General features: G+C 40.5%; 3 protein-coding genes across 3 annotated transcripts; 2 read left to right on the forward strand and 1 right to left on the reverse strand.

Annotated features, from left to right (window-relative positions):
* Positions 1-2,129: 2,129 nt before the first annotated feature.
* On the forward strand, positions 2,130-6,561 carry pink1 (PTEN induced kinase 1). The gene is made up of 8 exons (XM_082517828.1): positions 2,130-2,579; positions 3,101-3,376; positions 3,502-3,605; positions 3,705-3,887; positions 4,078-4,241; positions 4,352-4,479; positions 4,747-4,977; positions 5,192-6,561. The coding sequence occupies exons 1-8, from the start codon at positions 2,226-2,228 to the stop codon at positions 5,474-5,476; spliced, it is 1,725 nt and encodes a 574-aa protein (XP_082373954.1). The 5' UTR covers positions 2,130-2,225; the 3' UTR covers positions 5,477-6,561.
* Positions 6,562-6,852: 291 nt separating this feature from the next.
* LOC309697812 (tubulin alpha-1B chain) lies at positions 6,853-9,662 on the reverse strand. Its single transcript, XM_082519986.1, has 4 exons — positions 9,492-9,662; positions 8,307-8,529; positions 8,072-8,220; positions 6,853-7,978 (listed from the first exon to the last, which is right to left on the reverse strand). The coding sequence occupies exons 1-4, from the start codon at positions 9,492-9,494 to the stop codon at positions 6,998-7,000; spliced, it is 1,356 nt and encodes a 451-aa protein (XP_082376112.1). The 5' UTR covers positions 9,495-9,662; the 3' UTR covers positions 6,853-6,997.
* A 922-nt stretch (positions 9,663-10,584) lies between these two features.
* Positions 10,585-13,799, forward strand: agmat (agmatinase (putative)). The gene is made up of 7 exons (XM_082519987.1): positions 10,585-10,954; positions 11,370-11,572; positions 11,794-11,842; positions 12,250-12,445; positions 12,813-12,992; positions 13,142-13,226; positions 13,337-13,799. The coding sequence occupies exons 1-7, from the start codon at positions 10,650-10,652 to the stop codon at positions 13,408-13,410; spliced, it is 1,092 nt and encodes a 363-aa protein (XP_082376113.1). The 5' UTR covers positions 10,585-10,649; the 3' UTR covers positions 13,411-13,799.
* Positions 13,800-15,395: the final 1,596 nt, after the last annotated feature.

The following is a 15,395-nucleotide window of genomic DNA, read 5'->3' on the forward strand; positions in this document are numbered from 1 at the left end:
AGACAAACAAACAAATATTTTAGTAATCTGTCAAAAACCTGTTTAAAACTCAAAATTATCGACTTCACTGAACTCGGGTCTTGTTTTAAACATAAAGAACTCCTTAGGAAAGTGTTTACTCGTGTTATAGAGCAACTTAGGGCAGCTGTGGCATTAACCTCACACTGGGTGCCTAATCAAGTTGTTGGGTACTGTATCTAAACAACTAAATATAGAAGCTATCCTGCTGCACACTGAATAATTACAGCTTCTCTCTGGTGCTGGTTTCTGTTGTTAAGCTAAACCTAAACATTCATGCTCACATTCACACCTACGCCACTTAACCTAACAAAGTTATAACATATCCTAAAAAGCTCTGATTAAAAATAATGGCATGCTGGGAAGTATATTACTGGGAAATTCATGTGAACCTGTTGAGGTTAACTATAATTTAACAGTGAAACATTATGACTACGAATAAGTTGAAAATAGTGCAGTAAGTGTGTATGATACATCCTGGTCCAGTGGAAATGATTGTTAAATGAAGACTTTTATAAATCAGTGTCCTTGTTTGGCACAGTGACCCCATCTAGTTAGTTGGTTATGCATGTGCTAAACTAACAACAAACAACGAACGAACAAACAATGATCTACACAAAATGAAAATAAGGTTTAAAAAAGTGCCTTTAACCTTGGTGGGTTTTCAAACTTTTTAAGAGTATACACACAGTATCTGACCTCTACTGTGTGTGTGTGTGTGTGTGTGTGTGTGTGTGTGTGTGTGTGTGTGTGTGTGTGTGATAATTACATTTACCAAAAAGGATTAGGTGGTCATTTGAACTTGTAATATTATATGGTTAATTTTTTATTCATACTTTGGAAGAAAACAAAACGTATTGCTGAAGAAAAGAAAGCACACCCCTGTCAGGGGCATTCTCTCTGCTTTTTTTTGTTGTTGTTTACAGTAAGGTGACTGGATCCTACCCAATGGAACTTCAGAGATAAACTATACATGCTACAGGTTTGGCATTGATCATGTGATCAAGCAAATGCTACCATTTGTCCAATTTTTTATAAGCATTAATGGAAGCTAAATTTGTTTTTATAGTCTTATGCTACAGATTTTGTACACTTGTGTGGTTCCTCTGTAGTTGCATAACTGTTAAGTTTAAATTAATAATTTTAGTAGTGATGAATTAATGATTAAAATATCTCTTATTTGAGCCACACATTTCTTGTGAGATCATACATTTCATCTCCAAAAGTTGATTCTGTTCATCTGGACGTAGCGTGGGAGAAACATTTCGTGACTCATCCAAGTGATGAACAGAATCAACTTTTGGAGATTTACTTACCTGGATGATTGAGCATGCATCAAGACAACATACATTTTAAATAAAAGATGGATATAGTCACCTTGATGTTTAGAGAAGTCAGGTTGTGAAGCTTCAGGCTGAGCATTTTCACCAGTTTATATCAGGACTGTGAAACTGAGGGACACTGCACACCCACTGGCCAACATGTCAGTGACATGGTAAAGCTTCACCCTCCTTTTGACCAGAATTCACTAAATTAACATGTTGTATCCAACATACAACAAAACTATGAACTGACAACACTTACAACAGCAAACCTAATTAGCAGGCTTCATTTATAAACTGTACAGGTGTAATGCACAGATACAGATATTCACTAATTAGTGCAAAGTAACAGATTCTTGGGTGGTCTGTACCACATAGGCAAGCCATAATTTTTGTCAGTTTTCTAATAAAATAAGTATCCACATGGGTAGTTGGATGACTTTTTAAAAGAAAAAAAAGAAAAGAAACAAACAGAAAAGAAAAGAAAAAAATCTACATCACCTTGAGTAGTTAATGAGGGAGAAACTACTCAAACATTTTTGTGTCAGGCCTTAAACAACCTTTTAAATGCCATTGGGGACTGGGTTGTTATACATTTTTTTTAAAATATATAGTGTGCTCGGCAGCCCAGCATAAATTGAACCTCTAGTGATCCTGTATTTGTGACATGATTAAATGTATTTGTGTTTATACCCTGATATGTCCCCTGATCGTTAAACGCCACCCTCCGGTAAACGAAAAGAAGACAGTCTAAAGGTTTGCGCATGCTCAGCAGCAGCAGTTATTGTTTTGTTTACATAACGCTGTCCTCTTGTGGGGCCTTTCGAGAGCTAGGCAGAAGTAAAACTTCGTTGTAGCAGCTTAAGTTACCTGTCCGGGTAAATTATGTCTGTGAAACACGCTATTAGCCGGGGACTCGAGTTGGGCCGGTCGGTCTTTCAGCTCGGTCTCCTGAAATCCGGTGGCCGACTCGCAGCAAAGCTCCGAGCTGACCGTTTCCGTGCAGGCCCGTCGGTCCGCACCGCTCAGCCTCAGGCTTTCCTGCCGTCTCGGTACCGCTATTACCGCACTTCTCTGAAAGGCCTGGCAGCTCAGCTTCAGTCCGCCGGCTTCAGGAGGTTTGCTGGCGGGTCCCCGCGTAACAGAGCTGTATTTTTGGCTTTCGGTCTCGGTGTGGGGCTTATCGAACAACAGTTGGAGGATGACAGAAAGAGTGCTTCAACATGCCAGGAGATCCAGGTATGGTATCTAAAAGTAGGTCACAGTAGGGTACCTAAGCGACATTTAAGTCGTTAAGTGTAGTAGCTTCTGACAAAGTGGTTTGTTAGTAGTCGTTTTTCTTTTAGTCTTTATTTTCATGGTTATTTGCCGTATTGGGGTTTTTTTTCACTGAAAGTTTGTTTATTTGTATCTTCACCAATTCTGCATATTGTTTTTACATTTATGAATGTTTTGTTGATACGGTAATGCATAGACCCAAGATTTGTGTACGTTCTTTAATTTTCATGCTGTTTGCACTGAGGCCTGAATGGATAACCTGGTTGCAATCTTGCATTAATTTACTTTTTATTATTTTAATATGTCTCTAGCTGCGTCTATAACAAGTGTAGGTACATTTGGGGGCTTTAAAAAGTTGTTGTATACAGTCTGATTGTTTTTCCTTTTTTTTCTTGACTAAATTTGTTTATAGCACGTGATTGATATGAACATATCTTTGTGTAGCTTATTATTATTATTATTGTTATTGCTTTCCCCTGCAGGCTGTTTTTAGAAAGAAGAAATTCCAGAGTCCATTTAAGCCATTCACCTCTGGATATAAACTGGAGGATTACATTCTAGGGAACCAGATTGGGAAAGGCTCCAATGCAGCTGTGTATGAGGCTGCAGCTCAGTTTGCTCCTCCAAAGCAAAGTGCCAGAAAATGCTCCCTGGTGCAGATAAAAGAAGGTGAAGTGGAAGCTGAGGCACCTCGATCTCTGACATGCTGCTCACTAAGGAACTTCCCTTTTGCTATTAAGATGATGTGGAACTTTGGGGTGGGTAGTATACTAATGGTTTGATAATGATTTCACATCTGTTTTAGGTTTTAATCCTCTGTATGAAAACAAACGAAAAAGAGCCACACATCAGTACCGACGGGTATTTTGCTATTTGTTTGCAGGCTGGGTCATCAAGTGAGGCCATCTTAAAGTCTATGTCTCAGGAGCTGGTCCCTGCAGGTCCTCATGCCTTAAAGCAGGAAAAAGAAGAAATTACTCTGGATGGGTAAGTATTATAACCTCAGTTCTTTTTATTCCTGCCTCAGAGTGGTGACCTAAGGATAGGAAACGTACTAATGAATGGCTGTGATTTCTCTACATGCAGACATTTCGGAGTCCTGCCCAAAAGAGTGTCAGCACACCCTAATGTAATCCGAGTGTACCGGGCTTTTACTGCAGATGTTCCATTGCTACCAGGTGCTCAGGAGGAATATCCAGATGTTTTGCCACCCAGGCTTAACCCTACAGGCCTGGGCAACAATCGCACTCTTTTCCTGGTCATGAAGAAGTAAGACCTACCTTCCTACCTACCTCAGTCCAACCCAGTATGTGTGCTAGAAACATTGTGTATAAAAAAATAAAAAAAAGTCACTGTCTTTGTTTTCAGAGATTTTTATTATTTTGTTGGGTTTTTTTTTTTATAGTGTACGTGTCAGGTCATTTTTATTCAGTAACTTCACAGATTTTTTGTGTCATAGCTATCCATGCACACTGAGGCAGTACCTGGAAATGTCCACACCAAGCCGCAGGCAGGGCACTCTGATGGTGCTGCAGCTCCTTGAGGGGATTGACCATTTGTGCAGAGAGGGTGTCGCTCACAGGGATCTAAAATCAGACAACGTGCTGTTGGAATTCGACTCAGGTCCGAACAAAATTCTGTCAATAACAGAACAGTTTAAAGCCAAATGTAAACTATGCCAGCTTGAGGTCTGTTTGGGTCACCGGTGTTATATTGATTTGTCCTTTATGCAGATGGTTGCCCCCGTTTAGTGATTTCTGACTTTGGATGCTGTCTGGCCCAGAGCGATTCTAGTCTGCAGCTGCCCTTCAACAGCATTTGGGTCAGCAAAGGAGGGAATGCTTCACTTATGGCTCCGGAGGTAAGATTAAAAATGTCTTTATTGTAACTGAGTAGCCACAGTTGCTGCGCCGTCTCTTATTGGTGACTATTAAGACTGAATTTTGTGACTTTTGCCTCCACTCTGGTTATAACCGGAGGTGACACTTGGATACCATTCAAGTAACCTAATTGTATCTTTGTGTTTTGAAATGAATCATTAAGATAAATAAGAATTCATATAAATAGATAATTTGCAGTTAACCAGATATTTAATCACTTTAATTTCTCATAATTTTTCTGCCATCAGGTGGCCACTGCAGTTCCAGGATGTGGTGTGGTGCTTGACTACAGCAAGGCAGATGCCTGGGCCGTGGGCGCCATTTCCTACGAGATATTTGGACAGCAAAATCCATTCTATCGAGCAGTGGGACTGGAGAGCAGGAATTACCAGGAGAAGCAGCTTCCTCCTCTACCCTCCAGTGTTCCAGCTGATGTGCAGTTCGTGATACGCTTACTTCTCAGGAGGAACCCAAACAAGGTAAAGAAGGGGCTGTGTTTAGTTTAATATTTAAGTTTTCAGTAAAAGAGAGCTAAAACAATATAGTTTCATTTATTAAACCGAAACATTGAACTAAAAAAAATCACAATTCTCTCAACACTAAGGGGAATTGTGAAGTTAACATTTTCTGTAGATTTACCTGAGAGGCATCTCTACCATTCCACTACTGAAACATGTTCTTCATACCCTGCAGCGCCCCACTGCCCGTGTGGCAGCTAACATGCTACATCTGAGCCTCTGGGGTCGGAAGGCTCTGGCTAACCAGGACAGTGTGGGCATGAGGAAGCTGGCTGATTGGTTGCTCTGCCAGTCTGCTGTGGTTCTCCTTAAGGGCTGTCAGGGGCCCAGTGGGAACAAAGTGGAGGCGGAGCTTCAGAGGAGTTTCCTGGCTAACTTAGAGCTGGAGGACCTGCGCACTGCTGTAGGCTTCCTCCTCTATGGGCGAGAGCAGAGCCAGGCCTGCGTGCTGTCTGTCTAGATTAACTCAAACACGTAGCTGAGAGTCACTGATATGGATAAACTGGGGCTTAAAATTGCTTTCAATACTCAGACTTCTGTATGTGTGGTATTTATTGTTTTAGCTGTAACATCTAATGGCTGTGGGTATTGTTTGATTATTTATCATGAATTGCCAAGTGGTGTAATTCTCCCTTTTCAAGAACCCGACCCTCAAACCTGTGTCCTCTAATGCTGCTAATGTTACTTATCTGCATTTCTCACATACTTGTGAATATGTTTCACTTGCCATCATCACTGTATCAGCAGGAATTCAAGCACTTCAAACATTCAAGTGTTATTGGTACCCATCATACAAAAATGCAGTTTGTCTTACACGTGCAATGCATTGTGGATTACTGAGACGGCTGCTGGGGAGTGATTGTGTTTAATTTTTCTCAACATTTGAGTTGCTTCGCAGCAAGAAATTCTATTATGTGAGTGGATATTTTGTTTTCCAAATTATGATACACTTTTTCAAATCAGCCTGTGGGGGAAAAAACAAACACTCACATTCATGCAGTTATTTTTGCAACTATGAAAATTTTTTGTACCAGTAAATGTGGAGGTCAATACAGATCAAGTTAGACTCTACTGTGTAGGGTAAGACCAAGTGAAAGGTTCACAAGTAGGACATAAAGTTGCCCCTTGAAGATCTGGTTGTCAGTGGATATGTGTGTTGCAGTCAGTTGTACACTGATATTTCACAGCTAAGGAACATAGACCTGTCCTAAATGCTAGAACATATGAATCACATTGATCCTGATGTGTCATGCATGAGTAATTAATTAATCTTAAGGATCTGACTTTGTTCCACATTGCTGCTGTTTGCACTTTATGCTCATGTTATGCACCTGTTCAGAGCTGAGGTTTTCAGCTAATATAATATACAGATTTCATAATAATTGAAATATTGGGACTTAATCCTTCATATTAGGATAATCTACTGTCAAAAAGAATGAAAGGGATGCATGTATATGGCTTCCTACAAAAGATTATAAGACGGATTTTAGATGTATGTCGTTTTTTTTGCAGTGTTTCAGAATAAAAGTGTTAAAGAGCCCTGAAGTGGTTGTTCAAGTTCTTTCCTTTGTCTTTAGATATTTTCAAAATAAATAACTCGTATTGGTGATATAGTAATATCCATACATTTTTTTTTTAAATTTTGATGATGAATATTATTAGCACTGTTTGTGAAATAACAAGTTGCGGCCTGATCTTAAATGTCTTTTTCTTGGAGTTCCAAAGCAGATTTCACCTGGATTTTTCCATGTGATCTTGGACAAACTAAAATTGTTTCTCTAAAAATCCCTCACAACTTAAAGGTGTTGTTATGCAAAAAAAGGTTTGATACAAGACTTCATTTTTCAGAAACTTTATTTAAGACAGAGCCATATTAGCATTTTAATAATTTATACTCTGAACAAAGTCAAACGGGTAATAAATAGACTGGAATGTATTTAGGAACACACTGAAGTTTCCTGTATAATCCCTCATGACCCTTTCAGTACTCCTCTCCTTCCTCTTCTCCTTCACCCTCAATAGAATCAACTCCCACCTCCTCATAATCCTTCTCCAGAGCTGCCATGTCCTCTCTGGCCTCGGAGAACTCTCCCTCCTCCATACCCTCACCCACGTACCAGTGAACAAAGGCACGCTTAGCGTACATCAGATCGAACTTGTGGTCGAGCCGAGCCCAGGCCTCTGCAATAGCAGTTGTGTTGCTCAGCATGCACACAGCCCTCTGGACCTTGGCCAGATCTCCACCAGGAACCACAGTGGGGGGCTGGTAGTTGATGCCAACCTTGAAACCAGTGGGGCACCAGTCCACAAACTGGATGGAGCGCTTAGTTTTGATGGTGGCAATGGCAGCATTGACATCTTTGGGTACCACATCACCACGGTACAAAAGGCAACAGGCCATGTACTTGCCGTGGCGAGGGTCACATTTCACCATCTGATTGGCTGGCTCAAAGCAGGCGTTTGTGATCTCAGCCACTGAGAGCTGCTCGTGGTAAGCCTTCTCGGCAGAGATGACTGGAGCATAGGTGGCCAGGGGGAAGTGGATACGGGGGTATGGCACCAAGTTGGTCTGGAACTCTGTCAGATCAACATTGAGGGCACCATCAAAGCGGAGGGAAGCAGTGATGGAGGACACAATCTGACTGATCAGCCTGTTCAGGTTGGTGTAAGTAGGACGCTCGATATCGAGGTTCCTACGACAGATATCGTAGATGGCCTCGTTATCTACCATGAAGGCACAGTCAGAGTGCTCTAGGGTGGTGTGGGTGGTCAGGATGGAGTTGTAGGGCTCCACCACAGCGGTGGACACCTGGGGAGCTGGGTAAATGGAGAACTCTAGCTTGGACTTCTTGCCGTAGTCGACAGACAGACGCTCCATCAGCAGGGAGGTGAAACCAGAGCCGGTGCCACCGCCGAAGCTGTGGAACACCAGGAAGCCCTGAAGACCAGTGCACTGATCAGCCTGAGGAGAGAGAGGGAGAGACAGCAACCAGATAAGAGATATACCCATCAGTTAGGTCATTTATGCAGGATTCTTCTGCTCCGATTTACCCACCAGTTTACGAATCCTGTCCAGAACCAAGTCAATGATTTCTTTGCCAATGGTGTAGTGTCCACGGGCGTAGTTGTTAGCAGCATCCTCCTTGCCAGTGATCAGCTGCTCAGGGTGGAACAACTGGCGGTAGGTCCCAGTGCGCACCTCATCTACAAAAAACCACCATTAAGAAATTATGTAAGGGTTTTAACAAATTAAAGAGGCAACAGCGATAAGTTTATTTCTAGAAGTTTACCGATGACAGTGGGCTCTAAGTCGACAAAAACAGCTCTGGGAACGTGCTTTCCAGCTCCAGTCTCACTGAAGAAGGTGTTGAAAGAATCGTCTCCACCACCAATGGCTTTGTCACTGGGCATCTGACCGTCTGGCTGGATCCCATGTTCCAGGCAGTAAAGCTCCCAGCAGGCATTGCCAATTTGGACACCAGCTTGACCAACGTGGATGGAAATACACTCACGCTAGTGTAAGGGGAAAAAAGATTTGGATTAAAAACAAAGACGAGTCTTCCACTTGCTGAAGATAACCAGTTTTCAGAACAGTTTTTGCTAATTAAAAGAAGGAGGGATAAAACACATTAATCGGGCTCACAAATGAAACAATCACTGTATTTTAAATTGCCTTTAACACAACTGCTTAAATTACATTTTCCCTACCTTGCACAAGAAACCGTTAATAATACATTTTCTATATTCTATTATAACATTTGGATTGAGTCTCAGTCTGCCATTTATTTTACAGAAGCCCATGCATTTTGTGCTGCGACATAAAACTGCCTACTGCAGGATTACTGTAGACAGAGAGGATTATCTAGGTCAGACATGTTGCAGTGTGCTGGCTCTTTAAAAAGACACATTCAGATCATCCACTGGGGTTATATGTAACACAATTTGTGCTGTATTTGATTTTATGGTATATTTTTAAGCATATATGATATTAGGGATGGCTTAGTTTTATATAACACACAAACACAATATGGTGTATTATGTCACTGACATAATTATTTTTTAGAAAAGAGGACACTGCATTTATGTAACATACATTTACATACACGTTGTGTTAAATGGCTGGAGATCATGTTCAGAAATTGATAAGGGAGCCAATGGAAGGCAAGTGGACAAGGCTAGTGGTGAAGACTAAGATGATTTACAGGAGTTGTGTAGGATAAGGATCAGGCTCTTCCATATGAATGTAATTTATCATTTAAGTACGAACTTAACGAACTGACGACATCTCACACTATTTCTATTCGCAATTATGTATGATCACAGTAAGCTGCGGAATACTGCATGGCAACAAGCACGGTTGCAGTAATTTGGAAAGAAACAGATCTGAAAAACGACCTAGTTTAATTTCCACATATGTTAGACTTAAACAGTAACAAATAAGCAAGTCAAATGTTAGAAATTAAGGTCTCGCTTACCATGATTGCTTGTCGGTATTATGCAATGTAATGAAACAAGCCAAAGGAGTGTCTGCGACTGAGGTGCTCGGTGTCTGAGGCTGCTGTGATGACGATCTTCGCTCTGCCTCTTCAGGAGGACAGGTGAAGTGCACAAACTGAAAATCCTTCTCCGTCTGGCGCAGTAATTGTTTCCCATTCAGAACCTCCAATGTGCGATAAGAGGCTTTCGGGAGCTAATTCCTCCTCCGCTAAGGCGTGAGTCGGTAGGATTATGCAGGACAATATAATACAGGACTGTGCAAAAAAGAGAGCAGAATTTCATAAAATCTGGTAGGAGGCAAGATGTCCTTTTTCTAATAAATAAATAAATAAAAAGGGGTATTCGCTTTGCTTGTGTAAATCAATGCAATTAGCCAGAAACCTGTTATATTGAGTAAAGCCACGGCATCACAATGGAAGCTATATTGTTTGGAGATCCGAGAGAATAAAATAAAAAAGGCTTAATTCAGGAAAATGACAAATACTTCAGCCGTTGAACTCCACTTATGTGGTCGTGTACATTGAACAAATGGCTTGGCTGACGTGTCCAGGAGCAAAAGTAACTTTGAAATTACAAATTTGGCTTCCTTTTAAATTTCAATCTTATCACAGCTGTAATATTGCATTTTCCCCTATATATTTTCTTCTACATTCTACTTTAATGAAGTCATTAGCAAAAATCATAGAACTCGCATTCTGTCGATCGAGAGTATTATAACTACTTTATATGTATTCTTCATAGTTTTGTTTATCAATCATTCATAACGCTGGTCCTCTTCCTGATAGACGGTCACAGCTGGTTTCTCCCTCGATTACTCATTTGCAGACTCGTGCTGCCTTCAGGGCTCCGAATCATGCTGTGACTTATAAGACCTATAAGAAAAGTAATGAATTAATCAGTCGCCTAACAAAGATGTGCATTACTTAACCTGCATAATAAGAATCAATTTGTGCATCCAATATCACAGTGTGTACAGTGCAAATTAATAAGTTAAATAAATACTGTTCAACTATACTTTTTCATTACGCTGCTCGACGCAAAACAAAATATTACGAGCATACAATAAAGCACTAAAGTAGCAGAAGTCCTTTAAAGGCCTGCTGACACAACTTAACTTTACGCTCAAGTTAGCAGGCATGTCGTCGCTTCGGAGAAACTTGCATTTGAGTCGTACCATTACCGCTGCAGCAGCGGACTTTTTCGCCTTGCAGCCACGACAGACTTTGGCTCTTTGCAGCGACAGACGAGGCCTTTGCATAAATCCGAACAGACAATGCTCAGGGAAACGCTACAATGTACCACCGAGCGCCGAGTTTGTTGCCAGGGTGGCCGGGATCCCCACCATGGCCAAATTACCTTACCAGGACACCGCAGAAGGGCTTGATGCAGCGTTTGTTGGCGTCCCAATTGATACCGGGACCTCGAACCGACCTGGCGCAAGGTAGTGTTTTTCTCTGCAGCTAATATTTAAACGTATGGGCCTGCTGCTCCGTAGACTGTCATTGGATGCATGCATAACAAAGCTGATGTTTTCAGGCGTTTAAAGATAGATTTAAGTTTCACTTTTGTAATTAAAGTGACTAAATTAATCTTATCCTCATGTTGTGCAAAACTTCACAGACCATCTTGTACACAATTGACACATATATAGGCAACAGAAATCCTCAGCTGCAGGGAATGTACAAAAGCTGAAACGTCCAAATTCATTTTGACCACCCAATACCTTACTGTGTACAGTAAACACTGTTTTCATGCCATCAAGGTTAAAAATTGTCACAATAAAAAAAAAAAAAAATGCAAAATCCAAGCAGCAGCCATTGTGCTTGAACAATCATAGCTGTCATCCTGGTTCACAGGTTTGGCCCACGACAGATCAGAGTTGAGTCGGCCATGCTGAGGGCTTACAACAGTGGCACCAGGGCAGCACCTTATGAGTCCCTCGTGGTTGCTGATATTGGGGATGTGAACGTTAATGTGTATGACCTGAAAGACACTTGCAAACGCATCAGGGAGGCCTACAGAAAGATCCTGGCCACTGGCTGCATCCCGCTAACTATGGGTGAGAAGAAAACTGATCTCTAGAGGTGAAGAAAACGCTCTAAAAGTGCCCTTGCTCACATTTTATTCAGACAGTTGCACAGATAGTCAAGGATAGCTCAGTAAATATTTAACAAAGCACAGTGTTGTAATACATGTTCAATTATTAGCCATTTAGATAGCTCTATAAACCAAAGAGAAGATTTGATCAAAGGTTGGATTTTAAGGAAGTTTTGTCTGCAGGTGGCGATCACACTATTGCTTACCCAATCCTGCAAGCCGTTGCTGAGAAGTAAGTGTGCTTTATTCCTAGGAACTACATGTGATGCAAATTATTTGAAGTTGAGACTGCTGATACAGTGCTACTTTTTTACACACTTTAGGATACAATAAACATTGTTTTGATCTGTGTTGAACTGTCTTAACACGGCTATTAAGCATTTTTCCCTCAAACTTCCAAAACTGTACAGCCTACAAATCCAAAAATGCATGATTCAGGTGTCGCTTGAGTTATGCATTCTTGTATTCACTGACTTTACAATCTGAGAATGCAATAAAATGAAAGAATACTGTTTTGTGTGAATTGGGTTTACTGAGAATGCAGGAAGAGTCCTCAGTTAATATATATAGCTGCCACTGATAAACTTCCTCTTTAACCATTTTATACCCCATGCCCTTGTTCCTGTGATAATTTGTTAGGCATGGCCCAGTGGGTTTGATCCATGTGGATGCTCATGCTGACACCAGTGATGTGGTATTGGGGGAGAAAATAGGCCACGGGACTCCATTCAGACGATGTGTGGAGGAAGGATTACTGGACTGCAAGAGAGTGGTCCAGATTGGCCTTCGGGGTTCAGGCTATTCTGCCGACTCATATGAATGGAGTCGGGCACAGGTACTCTGCTAGGTTACTGTTTCATGTGTGTAAAGCATGCTTATGTAGCATATATTTTTTGGCGTTGGATAAATAAACCTTTACTTGCTTGTTCCCCATAGGGAAATGCCTCAGATAAATTCAACATAATGGTTTTGGCATTTTGTCTGGAGAGTAAATGCTGTATAACTGGATTAATATAAAGTTGCAAGAATCTATGCTAATAATTGGTATATTTTATATCTTTATTGTGCTTGTTTTTTGACAACAAGATGCAAATGCTTTCATCTAGAACAAGGGCATTTTATGGCGCTGACTCGGAGATGCCATATGTCTCAAAATAATTTTCTCATAACAAGGCTACTATGTGTTTTTTCTACTCCTCTAGGGCTTCCGTGTTGTGCAAGTGGAAGAGTGTTGGTTCAAATCTCTTGCGCCTTTAATGGATGAGGTCAGGAATCAGATGGGCAAAGGTCCAGTATACCTCAGTTTTGACATTGATGCTCTTGACCCTGGCTTTGCTCCTGGAACAGGCACACCTGAGATAGCAGGGCTCACTCCCATACAGGTAATCAAAGTGCTAAAGACACCTCAAAGTTTACTATACTAGTTACTAGCTATATATAAACAAAACTACATACACCAAGCAAGGAAATGTTGTATTTTCTGCTGCATTATTAATTCATTTTTTCAATCAATCATCACGATTGGATTTAGGGAGTTGAGATTATTCGGGGATGCCATGGTCTGAACCTTGTTGGATGTGATCTAGTGGAGGTGTCACCACCCTACGACACCACAGGTGCTTTTTTTAACATTTAAATTCTTTTGAAATTCCAATTTTCTTTCTAATGTATTTTTTCCCTCTTGTCCTCTTATTCATTTCATTTTTTTCTTTCATTCTGTCAACAGGAAACACTGCATTGACTGGGGCCAATCTCCTCTTTGAAATGTTATGTGTTCTCCCAAAAATTAAGTACTATTGATAAATACTGAGAGCATAGAAGAGAATAAAATGTGTAGTTTTGGAAAAACTCGGACAATCAAATTTTGGTACAGTCATGCTTTGCACTCTTGAATGACACTAAAATATCTGAGGGTAATTACTGTCTTATAAATTGCGAACAAAATGATGAGTATGCCGCAGTGGACACAAGTTTTGATTCTGTAAGTATTGGCTTCATTAGGAAATCCTGCACTCATTCAACAGTGCAGTGCTGCAGATGAGTTTTAAGACCATGACAACTTAAGTGTAGTGCTGTTTGGGTGTACAGAAATGTGAAATTCAGTATTCACCAATGTGCATTTAAGGCAAGAAAGACAAACCGGTCAGTGATTTAAACTAACTGCTGCTTTTAGTAAATACGTAAGGAAATATTATTTTTGAAGTGTCTTTATTTACCTTGACTGCTGAAAACAAGTTTCTTCCTTCTGATATCACAATCCAGTCATAGTGCCTGGCACTCTTGCATTGTTTATGCTGTTGTACAAACTCAGTATATACTGCGCAGGAGCATTTCATTTCTTAAAAGGCTTTTATTTCAACCTTTCAGAAAAATGTTACATGTCTATGGTTTCAAAATTCACGATATGAAAACTGGTTACTAATTCATGTTTTTTCTAATGCTTGAAATGTGTGTTCTCCAGGTGTTAACACAAATATCATCCTGGCACACTTTGGGCCCTGTAGTGCCAACTGAGCATTGTTTAAATGGCCCAGCATACCTGACTATTGTTGCTGTCCATCATTTTATCACCAGTGTGCACATCTTCTGATGACTGCTGCAAGAAGGATGGCTCAAAATGCCACAAAACTCAAATCATCCTAATCTAGTTCCTTGAACAGAACGCGACCTTCACGAAGTCTATTGTAACTATTGAAAATGACCACTTTAAAAATGTCAAAGTCTGGCTTAGATGCAAAATATGAAAGAAGGAGGGATGACTCAAGGCTTGCACAGTACTGTATTTTATTAGCATTATATAACAGCAGCTATTATAAGAGAGAATTGTACTTTTTCTGAAATGTAGGCCTTGGACACCTTTATATAACTCAAAAAAATACAATATTTTTTTTCAACCAACCTTCTTTTTCCTCTTCTTTTACCCGTCTTCATTTCCTATCTTTTCCCTTTCTTGAAGGGCAGCATAGTGTCACAGGGATTAATACTGCTGTCTCATCAGTCTCCCGGGTGTTTCTGTGTGTAGTTGTCTCCCCCATGCTTGCATGGGTTTATACTTTTCTCCAACCTCTCTGGATGGGTTGTGATTATGGGTTATTCTTCAAGCACTGCTAACTTTAATCTCAGTCTGGCAACACATTATTGGCCATATTTTCTTGACAAAAATGATAGAACAGACACAGTGCCTATAAAATCAGCCAAACTGTATAATTTCATTTAAAAAAATGGTAACATATTCCAGTGGTTGTTGACCTGAAGAGTGTGTGTGTGTGTGTGTGTGTGTGTGTGTGTGTGTGTGTGTGTGTATATATGTATATATATATATAGATATATATATATACAGTGGGGCAAAAAAGTATTTAGTCAGCCACCGATTGTGCAAGTTCCCCCACTTAAAATGATGACAGAGGTCAGTAGTTTGCACCAGAGGTACACTTCAACTGTGAGAGACAGAATGTGAAAAAAAAATCCATGAATTCACATGGTAGGATTTGTAAAGAATTTATTCGTAAATTAGGGTGGAAAATAAGTATTTGGTCACCTCAAACATGGAAAATCTCTGGCTCTCACAGACCTGTAACGTCTTCTGTAAGAAGCTTTTCTGTCCCCCACTCGTTACCTGTATGAATGGCACCTGTTTGAACTCATCATCTGTATAAAAGACACCTGTCCACAGCCTCAAACAGTCAGACTCCAAACTCCGCCATGGCCAAGACCAAAGAGCTTTCGAAGGACACCAGGAAAAGTATTGTAGACCTGCACCAGACTGGGAAGAGTGAATCTACAAT

This window comes from Aulonocara stuartgranti (assembly GCF_965226115.1).
Source record: "Aulonocara stuartgranti genome assembly, chromosome: 20".
NCBI classification, from domain to species: Eukaryota; Metazoa; Chordata; class Actinopteri; order Cichliformes; family Cichlidae; genus Aulonocara; species Aulonocara stuartgranti.

Excerpts from the sequence above, each read along its gene's own strand:
- pink1 (XM_082517828.1), top strand. The coding sequence starts at position 2,226 with ATGTCTGTGAAACACGCTATTAGCCGGGGACTCGAGTTGGGCCGGTCG. Across the intron at positions 3,377-3,501 it reads AGATGATGTGGAACTTTGGG|GCTGGGTCATCAAGTGAGGC; the intron begins GTGGGTAGTATA and ends ATTTGTTTGCAG. Across the intron at positions 4,242-4,351 it reads GCTGTTGGAATTCGACTCAG|ATGGTTGCCCCCGTTTAGTG; the intron begins GTCCGAACAAAA and ends TCCTTTATGCAG.
- LOC309697812 (XM_082519986.1), bottom strand. Across the intron at positions 8,221-8,306 it reads CTTAGAGCCCACTGTCATCG|ATGAGGTGCGCACTGGGACC; the intron begins GTAAACTTCTAG and ends GGTTTTTTGTAG. Across the intron at positions 7,979-8,071 it reads TGGACAGGATTCGTAAACTG|GCTGATCAGTGCACTGGTCT; the intron begins GTGGGTAAATCG and ends CTCTCTCCTCAG.
- agmat (XM_082519987.1), top strand. The coding sequence starts at position 10,650 with ATGTCGTCGCTTCGGAGAAACTTGCATTTGAGTCGTACCATTACCGCT. Across the intron at positions 10,955-11,369 it reads TCGAACCGACCTGGCGCAAG|GTTTGGCCCACGACAGATCA; the intron begins GTAGTGTTTTTC and ends CCTGGTTCACAG. Across the intron at positions 13,227-13,336 it reads ACCACCCTACGACACCACAG|GAAACACTGCATTGACTGGG; the intron begins GTGCTTTTTTTA and ends TTCTGTCAACAG.